Source organism: Falco peregrinus, chromosome 8 (genome assembly GCF_023634155.1).
Source record: "Falco peregrinus isolate bFalPer1 chromosome 8, bFalPer1.pri, whole genome shotgun sequence".
NCBI classification, from domain to species: Eukaryota; Metazoa; Chordata; class Aves; order Falconiformes; family Falconidae; genus Falco; species Falco peregrinus.
Window position 1 is genome coordinate 6736259 of NC_073728.1, and position 14752 is coordinate 6751010.

The 14752-nt window shown below is 60.4% G+C and overlaps 1 protein-coding gene across 3 annotated transcripts in view; it reads right to left on the reverse strand.

Annotated features, from left to right (window-relative positions):
• COL18A1 (collagen type XVIII alpha 1 chain) overlaps positions 1–14752 on the reverse strand; it is a 41773-nt gene that overhangs the window by 1451 nt on the left and 25570 nt on the right. For all 3 annotated transcript variants that reach the window (XM_055811718.1, XM_055811720.1, XM_055811719.1), the window contains 40 exons: positions 12286–12830; positions 9284–9364; positions 9133–9192; positions 8812–8950; positions 8591–8694; positions 8477–8503; positions 8205–8375; positions 8096–8122; positions 7943–8005; positions 7749–7835; positions 7532–7585; positions 7304–7453; positions 7096–7158; positions 6885–6929; positions 5802–5942; positions 5640–5711; positions 5498–5524; positions 5325–5369; positions 5118–5180; positions 4678–4713; positions 4511–4600; positions 4307–4336; positions 4171–4197; positions 3917–3979; positions 3691–3765; positions 3552–3587; positions 3376–3429; positions 3027–3101; positions 2748–2819; positions 2498–2540; positions 2285–2347; positions 2152–2195; positions 1922–2044; positions 1682–1826; positions 1508–1581; positions 1300–1428; positions 1082–1117; positions 616–888; positions 331–528; positions 9–124 (listed from right to left, as the gene is read on the reverse strand). In XM_055811718.1, coding sequence (XP_055667693.1) covers positions 9–124; positions 331–528; positions 616–888; positions 1082–1117; positions 1300–1428; positions 1508–1581; positions 1682–1826; positions 1922–2044; positions 2152–2195; positions 2285–2347; positions 2498–2540; positions 2748–2819; positions 3027–3101; positions 3376–3429; positions 3552–3587; positions 3691–3765; positions 3917–3979; positions 4171–4197; positions 4307–4336; positions 4511–4600; positions 4678–4713; positions 5118–5180; positions 5325–5369; positions 5498–5524; positions 5640–5711; positions 5802–5942; positions 6885–6929; positions 7096–7158; positions 7304–7453; positions 7532–7585; positions 7749–7835; positions 7943–8005; positions 8096–8122; positions 8205–8375; positions 8477–8503; positions 8591–8694; positions 8812–8950; positions 9133–9192; positions 9284–9364; positions 12286–12830 — 3766 coding nt within the window. The remainder of the gene's footprint in view (positions 1–8; positions 125–330; positions 529–615; positions 889–1081; positions 1118–1299; positions 1429–1507; positions 1582–1681; positions 1827–1921; positions 2045–2151; positions 2196–2284; positions 2348–2497; positions 2541–2747; positions 2820–3026; positions 3102–3375; positions 3430–3551; positions 3588–3690; positions 3766–3916; positions 3980–4170; positions 4198–4306; positions 4337–4510; positions 4601–4677; positions 4714–5117; positions 5181–5324; positions 5370–5497; positions 5525–5639; positions 5712–5801; positions 5943–6884; positions 6930–7095; positions 7159–7303; positions 7454–7531; positions 7586–7748; positions 7836–7942; positions 8006–8095; positions 8123–8204; positions 8376–8476; positions 8504–8590; positions 8695–8811; positions 8951–9132; positions 9193–9283; positions 9365–12285; positions 12831–14752) is intronic.

A 14752-nucleotide genomic window follows, 5' to 3' on the forward strand; every position in this document is an offset into this window, starting at 1 on the left:
GCACTCACCATCCCGCATCCCGCAGCACATCCCGGCCATCGAAGGAGAGGATGCGGGCTCCGGCTCGCAGTGGGGCCCCACTACCCGTGAAAAGGGCTTCCCAGTTACTGAAGAGCACTTCGTCCTGGTGGAGGGGGTGGAGAAAGGAGGGGGGGGGGGGGGGGAAGGGGGAGTGTCAACCCTGCCTGCACCCCGAGAGCATCGCCCCAGCAGCCTCCAGGCAGGCGATGCTTCATGGTCACTGTCATGCAGAGAGATGGACGTTTTGGGATGCCCTGCATCCCTTGGAGCTCACAGGGTGCTGGGAAGGGGATGGGGACACACAAATACCCGGAGGTTGACGATGGGAATGGCGGCACGGTCGGCCCTGCGCACGATGCTGTAGAGGTCCTGCAGGCGGGAGGAGAGGAAGGCGCGGAAGGTGCCGGCCAGCCCGACCTGCCGGGCTTGCTGGAAGCACTGGAAATCAGCACCTCGAATGCCACGCATGCCACCGCTCAGCGGGGCGTTCAGGGCCACCAGGTGAAGCTGCAAAGAAGGGACAACAGGGCTTGAGGGACATACATGGCTTTGGCCACTGTCACCACCTCCTGTCAGTTGGCACTTGGCACTCACAGCGGGCTGGAAGTCCTGGTGCACGTGGGCAGCCACGGGGGCTGGATCCGGCCGGCGGTGGATGTAGTAGCTGTTGAGAAGCTCGTGCTGGTGATGGAGCAGAGGCTGCTCTGGCAGGCGGTGCTGGTTGGCCACCACCTCATCCCCACGCCAGGGTCGGGCAGTGGGTGGTAGGCCATGGTTGCGGAGGGGATGCAGGGGTCCACGGGGCTGGAGGGGGGACTGGGCACCAGCATAGTGGACACTGGGTGGCTTGTCATACACCTCGTTGTCCTGGGGACGGAAGGGGAGACAGGCTGAGGGTTGGCGCTGCCCAGGGTGGGGATGGGGATGAGGATGGAGATGGGGATGGGGATTGAGGTGGCTGGGGATGGATGGAGATGGGGATGGGATGAGGATGGAGACAGGGGTGGATAGAGATGGGGATGGGATGAGGAAAGATGAGCATGGGGGACAGGGGACTCACCAGAGCTGAACTGGGGATCAGGTTGTGTTCCTCCAGCTGCAAGAGCACAGCACATCAGATCCCTGCTGCCCCCCTCTCCTCTTCCTTGCGCATGGGTGGGGGACCCCCAAGCATCGCCAAAAGACACCACCGAAACCCCAGGGCGATGTCATCTGCACTCCCACAGAGCCAGACAGTGCAACCCAAGGCGGGGTGCCTCTCCAGCCCCCACCACTCACCAGCACCCGTCGGAAGCCCCCGCGCAGGCGGATGTAGAGCTCTTGCCGGTCGGTCAGGAAGACAAGGCTGCCCTCAGGCAGCTCGTTTGCGCTGCTCAGCATCGCCTGGTAGGTTGGCAGGGCACGCAGCTGCAGGCACAACCCAGCGGGCGGCTCAGGGCTCGGCCAGCCAGCCCATGGGCAACCCTCTGCCAGAGCCCCGACTCACCCCCAAGGACACCGTGCTAGTGCCTGGCGGTCCGGGGGGTCCTGGTGGTCCAGGGGGTCCAGGGATGCTGATAGCTGGGAGCAGGGAAGAAGGGTGGAATAGAGAGGGCTGCAGCACAGGGAGGGATGCAGGGGGTGCAGGGAGGGATGTGAGGGTGGCAGGGCAGGTACTCACCTTGTCTGTGGGGACCTGGGAAGGAGGGTGGCCCAGGCGGCCCAGGCGGGCCAGGAGGGCCCTGCCGCCCCTCGTATCCGATACCAGGGGGGCCCTGAGGTCCAGGAGGCCCTGGTGGCCCAACGATACTGTCCCCCTTGGGACCCTAGGCAGTGCAAAAGAGCATCCCTGGAGCAAAGCACCCGGGGATGCTGCCCCCACCCCTGCCCCTCTTCACACGCTGTGCCATGGGGTACTCACCGGCAGCCCAGGGTAGCCCTGGGGCCCTGGAGGCCCTGGCAGCCCAGAGACGCTGGGACCATAGAGTGGGGTGCTGCCCGGCTCTCCCTTCTCACCCTTGGGACCTGCATCTCCCTTGTCACCCTGCGGGATGACACAGCCTTTGGGTGAGCGACTGGGGCGCACCCTGGTACCCCAAATTGTGCTGAGTGCCAGCCCTGCGAGCCACCACCAGCAGGCAAAGGGCTTACCCGCAGGTTGGCACCGAAGTGACTTGGGTCGTAGGGGAAGTGGCCTGCGGAGAGGGAGAGGAGGGAAGAGGAGAGCCGGGATGGGCAAGAGCCACCCCCTGCGCACCTCTGCCTGCAGGGACCTGTCACCTACCTGGGGGTCCCGGGGCTCCTGGATCGCCTTTCTCTCCCTTTTGTCCTGGAAGCTGGTGGAAACCTGTGGGGTGCAGTGGAGATGCCATTTCAGCATTGCAGCATCCTAGCCCCAGCTCTAACAGAAGGGGTCTGCCCTCCTCCCCTCCACCTCCCCTCCCTCCTGCCTTGCCGGGGTCCCCAGACTGCTCAGAGGGGGCTGGGACTCCCTTACCAGGGAAGGCTGGCAGCATGGGATGGCCAGAGTCGCTGAAGGCCTGCAGGGATGCAAAGGAAGCAGCTGCAGAGACAGCAGCATTCTCGGGGGGACACCCCTCAATGTGATGCTGATGACAGCCTCATGTACCAGCCCTGGCTGGGATGCCACCAGAGCATCCTCCATCCCTTCCAACCAGGCAGGGGGCACTGGGGGGACAGTCACCAGTCCTCAGCACCCCTATCATGGTGACCATGCTGTTACTCACATTGCTGCTGTCATAGACTATGCTGCCAGGTGGCCCAGGGGGGCCAGGAGGTCCTGGGGGTCCTGGGGGACCCTGCAGGGGGAAAGAAGATGTGTCAGGGTTCTGCAAAGTGGAAAGTCCCTGTGGAGGGGACACTGGAGGCATGCCCTGCCCCAGAGGAGCAACCAGTGAGGCACGTGCCCTTTGCCAAAGGGATTTGGGTCCACAGGGAGATCCTCAGTGCGTCTCCCCAGCTCTGCTGGGCCAGTGGTCAGGGGAGGGGGCTGCACCAGTGCTCACCCGCAAGCCCAGCATGCTACTGACATCCGCAGGGTCACCTTTCTCACCCTTCAGCCCATTCATGCCAGGACGTCCCTGTGGATGAGTAGCACAGGTAAGCCTCCTCCCTATCCCCTTGACAATCCTAGGGTGACGTCCCTGGTGTCACCTCTGATGCCCTTGCATCACCTCTGACACCCAGGCATTGCCTCCGACACCCTGGCATCACCCCGTCCCTTGGGGATATGACAAGGTTTGGGGTTCAGCAAGTGCAAAACGTGCAAACAGGGTAGAGGGATGTGGTGGACGAGGTGGAGGGGGACAGGCGGAGGGTGGCTGAGGGGACAAACAAACCAGGAGTAGGTCTTACGGGTCTGCCTGGAAAGCCGATCTCTCCTTTCATCCCTGCTCGTCCCTGGGGACCCTGCAGGGGAGAGAAGATGAGGATGAGGGTACTCAAGAGTGGGGGCAACCCCTTGCCCCACTGTCCTGGATCAGCCCCGTCGCTCCCCAAGGGATATGAGGAGGATGGTGATGGTGACTTACCGAAGGTCCCATCAGTCCCCGTAGCCCTGGCTCCCCCTTCAGACAGTGGAAAAGGAAAGGGCATCACCACTGGGACCATGTGGCACCCATTGCATAGGGATGTGCCCCCCCCCCCCCCCGATTCCTGCAGCACACCCACCTTTTCTCCTTTCACCTTCGCAGTGACCACGGTCCCATCGGGGCTGATGATGACGCCAGGCTCCCCCTTCTCCCCCTGCAAGAGAGACAGAGGCATGAGAGGAGATGAAGGGACCAGGCTCCCTCCCATGGCAGGGCTGGCATCACCACTGGAACCCAGTGGTCACGCAGAATGGGGGACCAGGAGTGCAACCACCCCACGGGCAGAGGTGACCCAGAGCAATTACCTTCAACCCTGGGGGGCCCTGGGGACCAGATGACCCTTGGTCTCCTTTTGGTCCCACTGGTCCCTGCAAAGAGGAGCACAGAGCCCACGTCAGCCCTGACCCACTAAAAGCAGACCCCAAACCCCACCCTCCAGCACCCCCCAGCACCGCTGTGACAAAGTGCGGCAGGACCGACAAGCAGAGGTTTCACCAAACCATGCCCGGAGCTTTCACCGGGGCCACCCCTGTGGTCCCCAGCCCTGCCAACAACTCACCGGGAAGCCAGCGTGACCTGGTCGGCCCTGCAGAGAGAAGCAGATGCTTGTAAGAGCAAACCCCTCCTTTCCAAGAACCTGGGTGCCCTCCAGGCACTGCTGGAGAGGTGGGTATGGCTGGCAGGAGGGCACCTACCTCTGGACCAGGCAAAACTGCCAAAGACTTCTGGAAAAAGAGGCAAAAATGGGGTTATTTTACCCTGAGCTTTGCTCTGAAGAGGTCAGAGCTCCTGGAGAGACCTCCCTCGGTCCCCCCCCACAATGGGTGCTGGGCAGACCACTTCCCCCCTGCCAATTTTAGCTTCCCCCGGCTGTGGTGACGCCAGGTGTCATCACTTACGTCTTCACTTGAGAGAGTGATGACCTGTCCAGGAGGACCAGGCGGACCGGGGGGGCCAGGTAGTCCCACACCATCTTGGCCTCGCTCACCCTGGAAGACACAAGCCATCAGCCCCTGGGCCACCCCCAGCCGGTCCCCATCCTTGTCCCCAGCCTGGTGGCACCTACCTTCTCGCCGGGGCTGCCTCTGTCACCCTTGGGGCCCTGGAAGGAGGAGCAGGTAGGGGTGAACTTTCTGCTTGGCACCACATACAGCCGGACCCTGGCTCACAGGTAGGGAACCCCTCCTGCCCACGGCTCAGCAAAATCTTTCAGGCCACCCCCCTCTGCCTGCAAGGTCCAGGCAGTGGGCCACGTTGGGACGCTTTTGGGTGGAGGTGGTGGCAAACAGGGTGGTGAGCTGATGGCGATGGGGTCCTAAGCAGCATGGACACTCCTGACACGCAGTGAGCCTGGTCCCAGAGCAGGGGAACAGCCAAGAGCACTGGTGGTGGGGGGCGCAAATTTCAGCTGCTGGGCATGGAGCTGCTGCCAGTGGCCCTGAAATGACCATGGGTGCCCTGCCTGGAGCGAGGGGGCTTTCGGAAAGGAGGAGCTGATGGTCCTACCTGTGGTCCGGGGAAGCCCTCCAGGCCAGGGCGGCCATCCACGCCAGGCACACCAGCATCTCCCTGCAACGAGGTATGGGAAAGGGCAAGATGCAGCACAGAGCATCCTCCCGACAGCCCCAGGTCGGGGAGCACAGGGGTCCTGCCCAGTGCCCTGCAAACCCAGGTGCTCACACACAGCCTGTCCCAACCTCCCAGTGCTCCTACCTTCAGTCCCGGCAAGCCGGGCTGCCCAGGGCTGCCGACCTCACCCTGCAAGGAAAGACATGTCAGAGCAGGAGCATCCCCACAAGCTGCTGTGGGCATCCTGCCTGAATAGAGCCAGGCTCCTGCAGCTGGCTCCGGCAAGGGGCAAGGAAGGTGTTTGAAGGGTTCCTCACCTTCACCCCCGGCAGTCCCGGTACCCCCTGCAAGCAACAAGAAGGGGGCCATGAGCATTGGGTGGTGGCAGGGGACACAATGGCAGGGGATGCCCTGGGGAGCCCAGGATGGAGGAGAAGGAAGGGGAAAGAGTGGAGCTACCTGTGGTCCTTCAGGTCCTGGTGGTCCAGGGGAGCCGGAGGTGAATGGCAGCCCTGAGCCCTCCATGTCGCCCTAGGTGGAAGGAGGAGGAGGGGCTGAGCCATGTCTGCTCCCCCCTGCTCCAGTTCATCCCACCCCCCCATCACAAGGGTGATCACTTACAAATCCAGCCTCGTAGCCTGGCCCTGGTGGTCCCGGGGGACCGGGGGGCCCTGGCTGCCCTCGGGGTCCGATGGGCCCGGGAAGACCAGCTAAGCCCATTTCTCCTGGGGCTCCTGCTGGTCCCGCTTCTCCTTTGCTGCCCTGCAAAGGGGACAAGAGACAAGGTGACAACGATCCCTGACCAGAGCCTGCAAGCTGGGGGCAGCGCATCCCCTCTTGCATCCCCAAACTGTCCCTTGGGACAGGGCACAGATGCTCCCCTGTCCCCAGGGCAGAGGGGCTTTGCGGGAAGGGACATTGTCCGTCTCAGGCATCAGGCATCCTTCAACCTGGCTGTCCTCGGATGGCCCCGGCTCCCCATGCAATGTGCACAGTGGCCACCAGAGGCTCATCTAAAATCATAAATATGATTTTTTTTGCACATGTTGCTGGCTCCGATGCTGCAGCAGAGCTCAGTGCCGTGGGGGATGCTGGCAGGCACCTCACTGTATGCTAGGGGTGCTGTGGCTCCTGGAGTGGCAGGATCAGTGCCTATGCCCGCTGCTGCCCCGTCTCGGTGCTGGCATCATCAAGAAACCTTAATTCTTGAGGCTTTTGCCCCCAGCTCAGGCTGCGGTGGATGGGTCATCCCAAGGGGCATCCTAGCCCCCAAGGGAGGGAAGCATCCCACCAAGCCTCTACCTCCACTCTTGGGGATTCGGGGCAGGAAGAAGCTGGAGCGGGCAGGCAGGTGAGTGATGCGTAGATGGGATGTTTTCCAGCGGGGTGTGGGCACCCAAACTCCCCCAAGAAAACCCTCTTTAGTGCCTCGAAACACCCTGCTCGTCTTTCCTGCCCACTTTCTGAGGCGGCAGCACCCAGAGCAAAGCCAAACGAGGGTGGTGGGAGCCAGGTGAGCATCCTGGGGATGGTCGGCAGCTCCATGCACCCTTAAGCTGCGGCATTGCTCTGCTCTGGGAGGAACTCAAATACTAGCACACCCCCTCCCAGCTCGGGTGCAAGGTGGCCCCCCATGTAGCATCCCTGCCTCCCATCTGCAACGCATGTGGGACCCTCCTAAGAAACCTGCCCTATGCACAGTACCTTGGGTCCTGGTACACCGGGGAGGCCGAGGTCACCTATGTCACCCTGGGGAGGAGGAGGAAGAGGGTATGAAGAAGCTGTCCAGCTCTAGGCAGGAGCAGGTAGGTGCTCCCCAGCCTGGGGATGGAGGGACCTGGGACCTCCTGGAGGTGTGCCAGGAGTGTCAGACAGCGGAGCCATGACATCCTCCCGAGGGACAGGAGACACTCACCTGCTCTCCTTTGGGTCCCGGCTGCCCAGCTGCCCCATCTCTTCCAGGAGGACCTTGAGGACCCTGCAAGATGCCCAAGAGCTGACACCAGGGGAAATGCTACGGGGTGGGTGGGCACTCAGCCCCCCACCACCACAGGGGGCAGTTACAGCCCCACCACTACAGAGTGGCTCTGGGATGGGTCCTCTTGGCCACCCCATACACCTACCGCTGGCCCTGGGGGTCCAGGGATCCCATCCCTGCCTGGCAGCCCTGGTGGTCCTGGCAGATCCGTGCGGTTCATTCCAAACCGCCCCGGCTCCCCGGGCAAACCAGGCACACCAGGTGGCCCTGGGGGACCAGGTGGCCCTCGCGGACCCTAGAAGGAAGACGGGGACAGTGGCTGAGTGTGTCCCCCTGCTCCCTGCCGGCAGGACAAACATTCACCCACACTCACCCGCAGGCTCTCCAGGTCACTGCCAAAGCCAGAGCCCTCCATGTCGATGAAGGTCTGGGGGAGAAGCACAAAGATGATGTCAGGCATAGATGGCCAGGGTCAGGGTACCTGATGTTGTGGTGATGCTGCCCAGGGGCTGGTGGCAGCATCCCACTCCTCTATGGCTTGATGGACCGCCCCCCCATCCTCAAATCCCTGCATCCCAGGGGGCACCCACCAGCTTGTCGTGCTTGGAGGAGGGTCCTGGTGGTCCCGGGGGGCCAGGTGGTCCAGGGGGTCCCCTTGGTCCCACACCTGGGTCACCCTGGCACAGAGGAGAGAGCATGGCTTGTTACTGCAGCCAAACCAATGGCAAGAAGAAGGGGGGACAGCAGTGTGTGCTGCCCCCCCCCTACTGGCACTGGCACTCACCTTCTCCCCCTTCAGACCAGGCTCCCCTGGTGTCCCAGGGAACCCCTGGGGCCCCATATCGCCCTGCAAAGGAGAGTGGTGGCGGGTCAGTGGGTGGCAAGGCAAAGGAGTGGCTGGCACCCATCACCCTGCCATTCCCCCCACCCCACTTACAGGTTTGCCGTCCTCACCAGGATCGCCCTAGGGATGGAGAGGGGAGAGGTCAGTGCACAGGCAGGCAAGGGTCGGGGGAGAGGGGATACCCAAGGGGTGGGGGACTCACGGGCTCGCCGTCCCTGCCGGGGGCTCCATCCTTCCCTGGTGGCCCTGGGGGACCGGTGACCTGCTCCACCACTGAGCCATCAGCGTGCCGTGAGAGGGTCCCAGGGGGGCCGGGGTCACCCGGTTCCCCTTTCTGGCCCTTGGAGCCAGGGTAGCCAAATCCAGCGCTGCCCTGGGGAGACAAGGAGATGGAAACAGGGATGGGTAGCACATCCCCAGGGGTGACAGTTCAGCCAGGCATGGCTTTGCCCCAGCTCCCCCAGCGATGCTCACCTTAACGCCCAGTTCTCCTTTCTCCCCCTGGGGGACAGAAACAAAGAGGAGTGGAGTGAAACACAGACATGTCACTGACATCCTTGAGCCCCTGGGGTCTACTCTCTCACCCACCTTTTCACCCTTGACACTGCCTGTCCCCACGATGCCGCTGGTCCCCGAGTCCCCTTTCAGGCCACGCTCACCCTTCTCCCCCTTTTCGCCTTTGGGGCCGGTGCCTGTGGGAAGGGAAAAGGGACCCAGTTGTGCTTGGGGACGGCCACCCCACCATGTCCTTGCTGGTGTGTCCGGGGGCTGGCCAGCATGGTGGGGGAGGGGAAACCTGCTGGCATCACCTCCCGTGGAGACCCGCAGTGTCTCCTCCACTCTTGTCCTCTCAGCTTGCTGTGGGGAGCCTCCGCTGCTCCTCGGCCTGTTGCCCGCCGCCACGGGGGGAGAGTTGACGGGGATGGCATCCACCAGCCCTGGGACACCCTGTGCCAACAACAAGGGGACACCACGGTTCTGTTCACTTCCCAGTGCCCTCCCAAAAGGGACAGGCGCCAGGACCCCATGGGGCGTCCCGGGACCTTGACCATGGAGGGCACTCAGCCTTCCTCATCCCTAAAATCTTGGGGTCCTGCCACCGAGTGCAGCACCCATGGGCACCAACTCACCGCAACTTTCCCTGAGGGCTGGTGTCCGCCTTCTGCCCCGCTGCCAAAATCACCAGAGACCTGCGTTTGCCCGGGGAGACGGGGTGAGGGGTGAGCCATGAGCACGGGGCAGCAGCCCTGAGCCTGCCCCAGCCGGGCTGCCAGCGCTCACCTCGGTGTCATCCTCCTCCTCCTCGCACTGGCGTTCGGCTGCCCGCGGGTCTCCTTGCAGCTTCAAATCAGCAATCACCCCCTGGAAGGAAAACATGCCGAGGGCTGCCACGGATGGCCAGGTGCCATGGATGGATGCGTGCCACAGATGGACGCATGCCACGGATGGACGTGCGTGTGTGTCGCAAGCCACCCTGCGGCATGATGTGACCTGCCATGCCACTCAGCCACCACGTCCTCGAGGGCCCTGTGTACATCAGGCTCTTTTGCCTGGTGCAGAGCACGCTCTCCACCTGAGCATCCATCCATAACCCACCACTGAGAGGTTTCAAAGTCGCAGCCCTGGTGCCCAGCACCACCAGCATGGCTTGACAAGCCATGGGAAGAAGCCACATGCCAGCTCTGGCACCCAGCAAGCTGAGCGGAGGTAGCAGCCAGGATCTATGCAGCCAGACAGCAATGCTTTTAAAGGAACTTTTTTGGCTGTACTCCTTGTTTCCCCTCTCCGGAGGGCTCCCCGGCCACAGACAACCTCTCTGTCCCAAGCAAGGACAGCTGGCAGGTCCCAGTCCACCGCAGCCCCAGTTCTGTATTTCTTAGGCTAATCTGCACTTCCTTACCATTTATTTGGGTTTTGCAAGCACTGTGTGCATCCAAGCTGCTTGTTTACACAAGAAATGGCCAAAAATTCCTTCCTAAGGATGCTGCATCCAGACAAAGCCCCACAGCTAAGCTACCTGTACTACCTGGGAGGGCAGCATCCCTGCCTCATCTGGGGAGGGTGTGTGGGTACCAGCAGCTCCTATGGTGATCAGGGTCACCCAGTGCATCTCAGAGCCTGTCCCAGGTCCTCACTGCTGGGATGGGACACAGGGATGCTGCCAGGATGGGAAACTGCTGGGATGGGATGCTGCCCATCCCTCTGATCCTGGTGGGGAGGTAATGGAGACCATGCTGGGAAGCGAGCTCAGAGAGGGCAGATACCTCCCACTTGGTGTCTCTTCTCTGGGCAAGACACCTAAAAAAATATTTGGGCTCCGTCAAAAGCAGAGCACACCACGTCCGGGAAAGAGAGCTGTGCTCAGGAAACATGATGGGTTTAAGAAAACAAGAATCAGGGGCAGGTGCAGTTCAGCCAGGCTGGCTGTGACATTATAATATGAATATATTATAAATACATTATATTATAGATATATGAGATACATATATTACAAATATATGCATTTTGTATTTTTATATATTTATTATATATATATAAATCCCTCCCACAAGCAAATGCCCCCCAGGTGGGTTGTGACCTCCTCCAGCTGCTCACCCTTGTGACAGCTGACTCTAATCCATCCCTCTCTTCCCCACCGAGCACCAGCAGCAAGCCCAAGCTTTGATAAATGCAACACTCCAGCCTGGTCTTCCCCATCCTGGGGTCTGGTGGAGGCACCAGCAATAATCTGATTCCAGCCCTGAACTGAGGCATCCCCATGAGGGATGCTTTTAAGGGGCCTTTGCAGCCCATTTGCCCCAGTAAAGGGGCCAGCAGCACCATAGGTCGTATCATGCATCCACTTGCAAACAAAGCCTCCTGCCAGACCCCAGGTGAGACCCCATTTACAGTAACCCCCTTGATATCTGCTGCCCCAGGGGCTTCTGCGTTACCTGCAGGCTCTGCCCCTCCAGGTTTCATGTGGTTGACACAAAGGCAACTCGAGAAGAAGCACCAATGCCAGCTGAGAGCCCACCAGCTGCCTGCAAGCAGCTCATCTTGTGGCTTGACCGAGAGCCAGGTTTTAATCAGCTTGATGCCCCGTTAGTTCCAGATAATGCAAGTCAGGGCTGGTCAGCGATGGCAATACCACGAGGCAGTCAGATGCCAAGGCGACGTCCCAGCCTGTGCTCCCCACTCCCTTCTCAGCCGGCCAAGGCAGTCAGACTCCTTCCCTCGATGGCTGGCTATTCCCCATGGGAAAACCGGGGGTGGGCGGTGGGATCGAGTGTTTGGCAAGCTTGGGAACATCACCTGTTCGAAAGGCAGCAGTGCTTCACTCTGCTCTGGGCTGTTGCTTTGCCTTCCAAATGGTGTCAAACCCTCTCCAGCTGGGCCTCCACAGCCACGACCTGGCCCTCCCAGCATGTTCAAGAGCAAAAAGTTGCTCTTGAAATCTCAGTGGACCAACGCAAATCCCAGTGCAAACCAGTCTCTAGCCCATCAATCATTAAGCCCTTGCTGGGGGAGCTTTCCCTGCCTGAAGCCATTTAACTGGGACCGCGGCAGCTGCTCATTAGTCAAGATGACGTTTAAGCTCTGAACCGTGCTTTGCAAAGCTCCCCAGGAAAAGCATCGCTCCACTCAGCAGAGCCTCTGTTGCTGGGCAAACCATGCTCAACACAGGGAGAACCGGCAGTGCAATCCTGAACTTTTCTCTCCTCAAGCACCGTGGGGGATTTCCACGTCAGACAGGCATTTTCCCCACACTTTCCATAAACCTTATCTAGAACATAAGTCATGCTCAAATCATGGGCTGAGCTATCACCTTCTCTCCTTGCTCTCCAAAGTCTTCCTGCTGATACCACCCAATGTCAGCCAACAAAGATATACTCCAGCCCAAGCATTTTTTCCAGCTAAGAGAGACATTTCTCCAGCCAAACCAGTTCCTCCACCAAAGGAGTTGGGTATTTTTAGCAGTGGGGAGATTCAAAGAGGCTCTGTCCGTTTGCTGGAAAAGGTACGGGCAATGGTGGCTGCTGTAGCACAGCCTCATCTCCTCCTTGCCAGCCTACCTTGGGAGCTTTGCTTTGGTGAGACCCAAGACAACAGCTGGTGGCATCTGAAGCCACCCTTCCCCCCCCAGATCAAGTGTCTCCTTTCCCAGGGACACACACGGAGCATGGCTGCTGGTTTGTCTTCTGGATAAAAAGGTTGGTTCAACAGGCACAAACTGGTGTCACGTCCCCCCAGCCTCACCCAGGCTTCTTGGAGATGTTCTTTGGGGTGCCCCGAGGCCTTACCTGGTATTTATCTGGGTCGGCCCCTCCAGCCTGAGCAACAAATAGCCCTGAGCCATCTTCCAGCTCCATCTCATCCGGGGAGCGCTCGAAGCGGACCCGCTCATGCTCTTCACAGTCCAGGTAGAGGATGACTTCATCCTCCTCCACACTGATGGCAAAGCGCGTCCACTGGTTGAGTAAGGTGGGCACGGTGAAGGTGGCTGCTGCATATGAGCTTGGAGAGCCCGGCTCTGTGTAGTAGAAGATGATTTGCTGCTTGCCCGCCTGCAGCTCCGAGAGCTTGACACCCACATAGATGATGCTCTGCGAGGAGTCCGTGACAGCAAAGAGCACGCCAGCCCGGGGGGTGGTGGGCTGGATGTGGAACAGGAGGGAAAAGTCCCGGTAGAAAGGGCTCGGCAGGTGGTACCGGGCCACCTGGCCTGTGTTGGCATTGGGGCCAAAGACATAGCCGGGGTTGTTGTCGGGGCCATAAATTTTGAGGATCTCCTCTGGTGGGGGGTCTCCAATCAGCTCCAGGAGGCTGACGTCAGCGCTGAGGTCCTCTGCAAGAGGAAGGGAAAGGGGATGGTCACAACCAGCTCAGCAAGGATGGTGACTCTCAGCAAGATGCCTTGAGGGGATGCCACTGTCCAGCCTCCCCCCTGCTCACCCTCCCCAAGGCCCAGGACTTTCCTTCAGGCAACTCCTTGAGCCACTCCCACTGCACTGTTCGGCTGTGACTCCCAAAACACCACCCATTCCCTGCTGCTGGCTCCAACTGCAGCTGGGACACCCCTGAGGTGCAATAAAACCAAAGGGATCTTGCCTGTGGTAGCAACATGCCCATGCAGGCAGTGGGGAATGCTGCTGGAACACCTCATGCTGAACAACCACAGAGTCATGAGGAAATGTCTTGCATCTGTACCCACTCTGGGTCATGGTGACCCCTCATGTCATCCAGGGACAAGCTCACAGTGTCACCCCGGTTGGGAATAAATCAGAGCCATCCCCTTGCAACACCCTGGGAAGAAGGCTCCAGCCGGCGCGCCCTGTCAGCTTCCCAGATGATCTCAATTTGGAGCTCGCCTGCTTTCCCGACTCCTTTTTCTCAAGGCGCTTGGGGAAGTTCTGCTTGGGACGGTCTCTCCTACCCGACGCAGCTGAACATCTGGCCGAGACGAGCCGGCCCCTCTGTACGCCAGCTCCCGTTGTTTTGGCAGCAGGCACATCCTCATCGCCCACTCACACCGGGCGCTGGATTCCTCCTCTCCTATGTCAACTGCTCGGGCTGGTGCCAACTCGATGGGAGCACGCAGGGTGCTTTTTTAACTCTGTGTTTTCCGGGAGTGAGCAAACCCAGCCACCTCAGCTTTGAAATGGCTAAGGGCTCCACACTGGGCATGCAAGCTTAGTGCCGATTTTGGCCCCATCCTGAGTCAGGAGCAGGACCTGAGTCAGGAGCAGGAGCTGAGACAATTCAGTGTCCCCAGCTCCATCCCTGAGGTTTCATGTGAGCAACAGTGGGTATCAGAGGTGTGCTGAGCCCAGGAGCACCAGTCAGGAACCTCCACCCTGCTCTGGAGCTAGGCATTGTCCTCCAGAGCTCTTAAAAAAGAACTAAAAGAGCATAAGAAAAAAAAAAAAAAAAAAAAAAAAAAAGAAGAAGAAATCGGCCCAGCCTCTCCCAGTCTGGAAGGAAAACACATCTCTTGGGATAGTGGGAGGAGATGAAAACCTGGATGCCTCTTCCAAAGCCTGGGGGTACCTGCACACGCAGAACATCCTGAGCCTCTCCCCACTGCTGAGCCCCCAGTGCCAGCACCAGCCCCGTGACAGGGACCCAGGCAGCTGGGACATCAGAAATGCCACTGATTAGAGGGCAGAGGCAAGTTTCTCTCCGCCAGACCCCAGACCCCACTGATCTTCTCCTGAGCCAGCTGGTCTGAAACTACCCTGTGCCCACCCCTGCTCCCCCCAGGCCCCTCCCAAGCTTGGCACGCCAAAACTGAGCATCCAGATGGAAGGAAACCTCCCTCCCGGTCTTGCACCAGCGCTGCTTGACCCCCTCATCTGCCCTGCACCGGACTGGGCTTGCCCATGGTGCAACCCCAGCCTGCTCAGAGGAAAAGGGCTCAGCGCAGGTCCCCCCTGCCTCGCTGTCCGTGGGGTCCTCTGGATCCTGGAGTCCAGCATCCTTTTGCACCCAGATGCTGGCAGCCCTTACACCAAAAATTATAGGGTGAGCAAGCAGGGCTCCCCAGACCCCGCAGTGAGCTCCAGACTGGCACCCACCCTTGAGGCACCCCCATTCTCAGACACCCCACAAGCTTGCTCCCACTGCCCAGCCCCAGCTGGGCCATCCCCAGTCGTGCCAGTCACTCTGCAGCAGGCAGCTGTGGTCAAGCCGACTGCAAATACCAGGATGCAGGGGATGGAGCTTATCTTGGGTTGGAGGAAGCCGAATTCACAGCAGCTTTAAGGGAAG